This window comes from Crocuta crocuta, unplaced genomic scaffold, assembly GCF_008692635.1.
Source record: "Crocuta crocuta isolate KB4526 unplaced genomic scaffold, BGI_CrCroc_1.0 scaffold123, whole genome shotgun sequence".
Classification (NCBI taxonomy): domain Eukaryota; kingdom Metazoa; phylum Chordata; class Mammalia; order Carnivora; family Hyaenidae; genus Crocuta; species Crocuta crocuta.
In genome coordinates, this window is record NW_027528865.1 from 769374 (window position 1) to 777859 (window position 8486).

General features: G+C 50.5%; 3 protein-coding genes across 4 annotated transcripts in view; 1 reads left to right on the top strand and 2 right to left on the bottom strand.

Moving 5' to 3' along the window:
* SYCP2 (synaptonemal complex protein 2) overlaps positions 1-893 on the bottom strand; it is an 82697-nt gene extending 81804 nt beyond the window's left edge. The window contains exon 1 of one of the 2 annotated variants that reach the window (XM_077756296.1): positions 769-893. The gene's annotated coding sequence lies outside the window, so the exon portion shown is untranslated. Of the gene's footprint in view, positions 1-388; positions 443-768 lie in introns of those variants that run through there. The other variant, XM_077756297.1, reaches the window with a different exon arrangement.
* Positions 894-2028: 1135 nt separating this feature from the next.
* PPP1R3D (protein phosphatase 1 regulatory subunit 3D) lies at positions 2029-5139 on the bottom strand. The gene is given in 3 exon segments (XM_077756287.1): positions 2029-4400; positions 4402-4885; positions 5019-5139. Coding segments are annotated over 3 exon segments (738 nt in total). The 3' UTR covers positions 2029-4267.
* The window catches only part of FAM217B (family with sequence similarity 217 member B), a 7692-nt gene continuing 4086 nt past the window's right edge, over positions 4881-8486 (top strand). The window contains exons 1-3 of the mRNA XM_077756288.1: positions 4881-6372; positions 6499-6584; positions 8411-8483. Of these exons, the coding sequence (XP_077612414.1) occupies positions 8415-8483 (69 nt within the window). The 5' untranslated portion in view covers positions 4881-6372; positions 6499-6584; positions 8411-8414. The remainder of the gene's footprint in view (positions 6373-6498; positions 6585-8410; positions 8484-8486) is intronic.

Sequence of the window (8486 nt, forward strand, 5' to 3'; positions counted from 1 at the left end):
CTGGGCGCCTGGAGGACGGGAAGGGAGCCAGCACCACCCTCTCTGAGATGCTAACCCCGGCAATGTCGCCGAACACCCGTGACGGCATCCCCACGGCGACCGGCACGCGCACCCATTTTATCATGAGGACGGGCAGCGCTCCAGGGCACGGGAGGCCGGGGAGCGGCGCACCGGGGCCCACGGCCAGCACCCCCGCAGGTGGAAGCGCTAACCGGCCCCGCCNTCCTCTCAGCCGCCGCCGCGCCGCCCGGCCGTTTTCACAATGGCTACGCCTCAACCGTCAGGGGACTGGCCGCCCGCCCGCCGCCGCCTGAGGCCGGCCCGGCGCCACGGGCCCTCTCCAAACAGCCGCGCCATCAGGGAGGCCCGCCCCGGCACCCTGCTCAACCTGTGCCTGGAGAAAGCCTCCAGGTCGCGCCCAGGGAGCCGCCGTCACCGCCGCCACCCCGCGGAGCGTCTCCGACCTCAGCGACCGCCTCCGCTCCTCACCTCAGGCGGCCGACGGAAAGCGGGAAGCGCCTACCCAATCGGCGCCGCGTGCGTGCGTAACCCCGTCCAATCAGCGCGGCGCGCAGGCCAGGCTCCGCCCCTCGTACCCGTGAGCGGCGCCGGGGTCGCCTGAGGCCGGAACCAGGGGCGCTATGGGGGCCTTGGCTCCTGGCCATCGGGGTAGGTGGGCTGCTGCGCGGAGGCCGCGACCCCCGCCCCTCACCCTGCCCCTGCCCTGCCCTCCCGCGGTGCGCACCCGCCCCAGGAGCCCTGACTTGCCTCTACAGGACGCCGGTCCTCCAGGGAGAGTCCCGGGCTACCCACCACCACGCTGGCCGTTGACGGCGGGACGGGGCCGTAGAGTCTCGGGGGTACCAGCCGAACCTGCGAGGGGGCGGGGGTCCGACTCCCTGGAAGGAACACACGCNAGGCCACGCCCCCGGCGCCACGCCCCCCCCACCTTCATTTCCTGGAAGCCGGAGGTGGCGGGTCCTGTGGTCCTCATTAGCCAAACCGCAGACCCCGAGCAGCACCTGGCTGAAGCCGTCTGGGGGTGGTGCCGAGCAGTCATGAACAGTATATTTCCAGGCGTTTTGGAGCATTCCTATTTGAAATTTAAATAAGATCAGTGGATGCTTGTTTAAAACATGCATGGATACACAGATACAGCAGACAAGCCCTTCAAAATTTAAAGTACTGATTTCTCATCTTGCCACTTTTTAGTAGAGAGGAAAAAAATATTTGCCCCTTCTATTGTTTCGTGCGTCTGGAAAGCATAAGGATTGTTTAGTAATACCACATGGAAGATCAAGGCTGGTCACTTAATCTTATTAGAATTGTTCTTAAATAGATCCTTAAGAGTGTGGAAGTAGATGGAAAAACCTCATCCATTAATCATAATTGGGCTTTCAATTAAATTTAACAAGCACTTATTGGGAACACCCCATCACAGGGCAGAGCAGGTATAGGTTTGAATGTTGACTTTGCAGCTTACCAGCTGTGGGTCTTTCGAAAAATTAGGCCTCTCTGAGCTTCATTCTGGCGGCTAAGAAAATAGGGACATTATCTACCAGGTAATTTTCAGAGTTAAATGAAATCAAGTATGTGCAGTAGCTATCACTGTGAGCAAGCCAGTGAGAATGAGTGCACGATAAAGGTCGGTTTCCTTCCCGTGGGTGCAAGGCTCTGTACTGGGTGAGGGAAGCCAGGGGGATGCAGCTACACACTCCTCACTCCATACGCAGGATTCAGTAAGCATTGAAAGAGAACAACTATCCTGTAGTCTACATTCCCCTAGAGCTTTCTTCCTGTGCTAGCATCGACCTGGCATAAAGACTGTATTTCTGTTTCTCAAAGACCTACACAACTGTGCTGAAGCTGAGGTACAATCACAAAAAGCTGAGGGCCTTTTTCGACAAGGCCCTACATTTGATAGTGCTTTCGGAAGGATAAGACTTAATGTATGACACACTTTAAACAATCAGGAAGTTTCTCAAGTCTTGTGTCTATCATTAGATGGCAAGAAAAACACTCTTCAGATACCAATGTATGCATATACTTTAATATTTAGGCTTGAGTGAAATCATCTTAATGACATTAAAATATGTTTGGGGATACAACCCCACCATTGCACAATCCACTGCAAAATGTTAACATCTAAGCAACATAACTGTGTTAAGGTCTGAAAGTTCTCCTTAAGCTGAACTTTAACAACTTCTGTATCAACTAGGCAGGTCTATTTCAGGTTTTGAATGTTTACATGTTGATTTTTTTAAAGGCACGTTGAGGTTCTCTTAATATCGAAGATAAAACATGTACTTTATATTCCATGACCAGAATCTTTTTGGCAAGTGACAGTCACATGGATAAAATTCTTACATGCCTTTACACAACAATACATTTGGCAGCTCTGACTCTTACACCTGAATGCTCTGGACAATGGTCTTGCATTCTGGGCTGGGGCCAAGGACATAGCAGCCAAGGCTCTCACAGGCCTGCTGACCTAATTGGACAGTTTATTAAACAGCAGGAAATGGAACCAGCCTTCCATCCCTCTTGCATATCAATGTAGTGCACAGTGCTAATAGCCAAAGCTTGTTCACTTTAATTACAATGCCTTAAATCAAAATTCAGTGTTGTTATCACCAAAAGGTGCCAAAGAAAGCCATCCCTCTTCTTGGAATTTTGGAAACCCAGAGGTTGCAATAATAAAAAACAAGTTGGTTGAGAGGCAAAAACACATCTTTCACTTATTGACTTGACAAATGTCAAAAAGTATTCGAAAATTTAGAGTGGCTTTATTGGTGACAGCTACCAGAGATTAATCCCACTGGTTTCAGCTGTATCAGAACCAAACGTCACAAGCTGGAAGGCCTGTTTGTCTTGGTTGGGTCTTCACACCTCACTGCTGGCACCTGCTGTCAGAGACCGCCACTCAGCACCAAAAGAAATGATCGGCGCCTTGCTGGGAAATGTAAGTCACTGTGGCATTCAGGAGGGGACAATGGCTTTGACTTCTTGGTTGGAGATTTAAAAAAGAAGAAGAAAAAAAAGCACTTAACAGTTTAAAAACTGGGGTGAAAAGCCCAGACAATGTTAGAAACTCTAACTGAAGGCACAAAGAATAAAGTTGGCAGGTGGCTGATAAAACCGGGCATATACAAACACAATTTAAAACGATTAAAAAGTGTATTTGTGATTTTTTTTTCCTCTAGGCTCTGGCTATTGATGAAAACACCTTCCAGTTCCACTTGGTAACCCAACTTCTGCAAGATGACCCTGGGGATTTTCTGACACTTAAGCAGGCATAAAAAAGAGTCATCTTAATCATCAAAAAGGTAATTGCAAAGGGCACTGTTGTCTGAAATTACGCTATAGAGCTGCCTGGAAATTGAGATAACTTAAGGCAGAATTCCTTCAAATGTTTAGGTAGTCTCAAACCTAAGCAGAATGGCCTGATAACATGCGGATACAGAGAACTGTCAAACGTGAAGAAGGGAAACTCACTCACGAAGTGAGAAGAGAGACGCGAAGAGAAGGGGCTGTTTTGCTAGTTTAAAAGTTAAGCTTTTTCCTCTTCCCTGGCTCTTGATGTAAGAGACTCACGGCCTAACCAGGGCAGCCTGAACTCCCAGGAATGATTGTATGATGACTGATGAGGCATAAATTTCCTGCCTATTAATAGTTTCCCACTGTTAGAGGTCTACAGCCTTTGGCAAGCAAGTCTAGTGTCAGGTTTTCCTTGTCCCGGGGCAGAAATGCCTCAAGGAACCACGGTGGGAGTCACACCTTACGTTCTGTTTACAATGGGCACAAACACAAGACTGACTTCTTCTTTAGCTTGTTAAATCCAGAATGTTCCTGAGAAGGCATCCAGTAAGGGTAAAATGTTCCAACATCACAATGATAATAAATAACAGCTACGTTTACAGAGACCCAATCAGGACACATGCACAAGCCACAGGCCTTTCCAACCAACACACCGACCGGCCCTCCCTGGACCCTTGCCAGAGGGGCCAACACTGCCATGCATCGACCCCCCTCCCCTCCCCCGGCGCATGACACGACTCGGCCTTCTGGCCACCTGAGGCTACTTCTGAGACCCAGCGACACAGGCGGTTCAAGTAGAAGATGGGAAGGGCCACTTCCCCGGGATCCGGCAGCGGGAAGGGAGGCCAGAAGCCTCCGGCAGGGGTGGGGGGGAGGTGAGTAAAGGTCGCCGCGGGCGCAGAGTGCCCCGCGCGGGAGGCACCGCGGGGCGGCCTCCGAGGGGGCGCGCTCAGATGAAGTGGATCCAGCTCTCTTCGCACTCCCCGCGAGGCATGTGCAGCGCGTGGTTGCGGCACGTGAGGCTGTAGTCTCGGCCGTGGTTGTTGTCCCAGTACTCGGCGCCGGCCACTCGGTAGCGGAGCNCCGAAGGCGAAGACATCCTCTGTGCCCGCCGCGCCCGCGGGCCCGCGCCACCTGGCCGCCGCCTCGTGCGCGTTGCGCCAGTCTGAGAAGGTGTAGCGCACCGCCACCTGCTTCTCGAAGGCCACGTTGCGCACGCGCACCGTTCCGCTGATGCCCAGGTCCGAGCAGGTGACGCGCTCCAGGCAGACGAGCTGCCGCCCCAGGCGCTCGCCGAAGTCCGTGGCCTCGACGGGCGGCGAGAAGTCGGGCACCAGGCACTGCAGGGTGAACTCCAGGTCCTGGCTGCTGCAGCACAGGTCCGAGTTGATGGCGAGGCGCGACAGCACGTGCAGCGGCACCGACGGGTCTTCGCCCGCGTTGAACACCTTGACCTGCGCCAGCTCCAGGCCCAGCGCGTCGGCGAAGCGCACGCGGAGCTGGCGGCTGCAGCCCGGCCGGCAGGCGGCTCCCGGCGCGCCCCCGGCCTTCCCGCNCTCTCCGGGAGCTGGTTCCCGGGCCACGCCGAAGTCCCTGGGCTAGCCAGCTCTTTGGACGTGTGCACTGCAACCTGGAACCCCGGCCAGACCCAGGGAGCCCCGCTGCGTAGAGGACAGGCGACCCGACCACACGTCACCCACAATGCTTTGCCGCCCGGACCGCCAGCCTGGTAGTTCCCTGGAGGGTGGGGAGGGGGCGGCGCTGCTGCCTCTCCGTCTCCTGGCCCCTAGCCCGAGAGGAAGAGGTGGGAAGAGAGTTCATGCCTCGTGATGAACTATGCAGCTGCCCTGAGTCAGCCCCGGGCGCTGGGGACCAGTTTTGTAGGCAGAGCCTCAGACTTTCGCTTTGTGGCAGTGCAGCGCATCAGGGAGAGCGGCAGCTTGCCTTCTGCACCCGAGCACCCCTCGAGCCTTCCTTTCCGCTGCCGCTCAGGAACTTGCCCAGAAAACGCTGCCGCTTAAGGCGCAGAGCGTGCCAGGTGTGGGAAGACGTGGGAGCTCACGTTCCAGACAGCAGTTTGGGGCCAGGCATTGTAGAGGGTCCCTTTTCACCGCCCAGAGGGGCAGAGCAGAAGGAAGCCCCGACTATTGAAGGAGAGGTGGTAAAAGAAAGCACCCTTTCTACGTCTCAGATGAATCAAGCCTGTTGACTCTGGTAGAAGTCATTAATCGCGAGAGGCAGAAAAGGCACGCATGCTTATGAAAAGGAACACACAGCGTTTCAGGAGGAAAAAGAGTCTTCTATAATCTCACCTTTTTTCTATTTTACGGAGGCAGGGGATATTATGGAAGAAAGTATTCATTCACTTTCCAATCAGGGCGTCCTTAGTAGGCCACCCACTGAGAATCAGGGAAAACAGCATTCTTGATAGGAGTCACCAGACTTGCACGGAGATAACACCGGTGCGATAGGTATTACTATACTGACAATCTTTTACTGGATTGAGGTGATCGGGAAGGCAGGAAGATTCAAGAGGAGCTTCCCCGTAAGTTTTAGTTCTGTGAGAGCAGGGATATGTGCATTTTCTAGGCTCTCCTGTAATTACTTGTTGAATGAATGAATGAGTGGACATGGGAAATGGAGTCATACCCGACAGATTTCCTGAAGGTGTTATTTCCAAGGAGACTCTGTGTACGTGAGGGGAGAGAGGAGGATTCCACTGGCAATGTTTAGTGCTCTGATTTTGCATCTGATATCCACCGTGAAAAACAAACAAGCAAAAAAGATGAAACTATAAACAGAAGGCAGTACCGTACCTCCACCAACGTTTCAGTTCTATGCAAATAAATATTTCAGAACAAACAAGTGAAAACCAGCCCAGTACTGGGGGCAGGGCCGTTTGCAGTCCATACTTACCTACCATGTTCTGTTGCTAATAGTTCCGGTGGCCTGGAGGAGTCCTTTCCAAATATAAGAGGAGTAAAGAAGCCACTTCCCCAGCTGTCATCATCTGCCAACAGATTGGGCAAGAATATTTCCAGCACCACAGAGAAGGTGATGTAATTTTGAGAGGAAATCTTACTTAGATTTGCTGTGCTGTTTTGTTTGGGGTGTGTGTGTGTGTGTGTGTGTGTGTGTCTGTGTCTTCATGGTATTTATGACTGCATGTCTGTTTTTTAGGCAGTCCATCAAACCCTAGATGATGATCAGCCGTGTGATTTTTTCAAGAAAGGGAATAGGGTGAATAAATGTCACCAGAAAAGCAGGTAAATAATTTTAATTGCTTTATCTTGCAAGTATCTTGCAGATGGCCCATTATATCAGTTCTCCAGATGGAATATGTGTGGCTGGAAAAAAAGTATGTCTGTGGATACAAAATACTTATGTTTTTGACCCATCAGAAATGAGTGGGCAAAGTGGTTTTAAACAGTACTAGATAGTAAAAATTCCAGAGGCCATAATCCTGCCACTGTTAGCAGAATCTATAATTTTGGGTAAGCCCCTTAATCATCCTCCTATGATGAGTTTTTAAATAAAAAGGATAATAAAAAGGATGCTGATAGTAAACCTTTATTGATATACACTGACAGAGTAAACAAAAGTTGTAACAGTATTGGTTATGAGTTCTATGTAATGATAATTCCTTTATCCATTTTTCCAACATATATTGAGCACACATTAGCTATTGGACCTGATTCAACACCCTCCGTATTTATTTTAAAAATAACACATTTTCAAATAATTGCTTAGTGTGGTAGAAACCACTGGACAGGTAACCTCTGAGCTTTCCAGAAAGCATGTTTACCACCCACTTTCTTTTGCCCTACCTGCCTTAATGTTCCTGAGAAGTATTAGGAATCCTCGTGGGACGCTATGTGCTGAGTAAAAAGAAAAGAAGGTATTTTCCACTCTGATATGAGATCCTGCCGGGGAGTAAATCACCTCCGGGGAAATCATAGCCGTGCTAGGGACATACACAGAGTTCATCATTCCCATCTCCCACCATTCACAAGATAGCATGAATCCTATCTTTTTCATTCATATGGTGTTTTAAGGCACCATGTGATTTTTCTCCTTTCTCATTTTAAACAGTTTTCCTGAGTGCACTTCCTATTTGAAAACACTCGAATAAGCTTTTGATGTGAGGTACAGGTTGTATATGCTACACTTTTTCATGTTAAGATTTTATTTATTTATTTTCCGGGGCACCTGGGTGGCTTAGTTGGTTGAGTGTTGGACTTCAGCTCAGGTCATGATGTCACGGTTTGTGAGTTCAAGCCCCCCTGTCTGGGGCTCTCAGGCTCTCTGCTGTCAGCACAGAGTCTGCTTTGAGTCCTCTGTCCCCCTTCCTCGCTGACCCTCCCCTACTCGCTTTCTCTCATCTCAAAGATAAATAAAGCCATTTTTTAAAAAGATGTTATTATTTGTTTATTTTGAGAGACAGAGAGTGCAAGGTAGGGGAGATGCAAAGGAAGAGAGAGAGAATCTCAAGCAGACTCCACGCTGCAGGGCTCAATCCCACAGCCCTGGGATCATGACCTGAGCTGAAATCATGGGTGGCTTGCTCAACTGACTGAGCCCCCTAGGCGCCCCTTTCACGCTAAGATTTCAGGTGGCTCAGGATCACCACCAGCCAGTGACTAAGTTCTATGCAACTTGCATTTTACCCCTTGTTTACTTTTCGTTGAAAAAAGGCTTGTCAAAGAACGCTGTGGCTTTTACTTGTCAGTGTCATTAAACACTGTTCATCATTAACAGAACAGATTGAGAGTTTATGACAGATTTTCTCCAAACTGGTGTTATTGTTGATGTTGTTTTACATACACATGACTGATCTAAAATTATAAGCACTGTCAGTGTTTTTCATAAGGGACGGTGTCTGGTATCAGACAGAATCGCGCATCCCCTCTGGGCATCTGTAACGATCCTTGAGTGGCGGCCCGTGTGGCCACTTGCTCTGTGAGCACCGCGGCTGGGCAAGGGCCGAGCAGGCCTTCCCGGGGACGGCGAATTCCCCGGATTCTTGTTTGTTGAATCACCGGCAGGTAGATCTTGTCCAGTGAACTAAGAATGACGGTTTTATGTCTCACAGCGACATGAATGCTGGCTCGGCTTGGACTAAAGCACAACGTTCAAAAACCTCTTCAGGAAAAAGGCAGAGTAGAAGG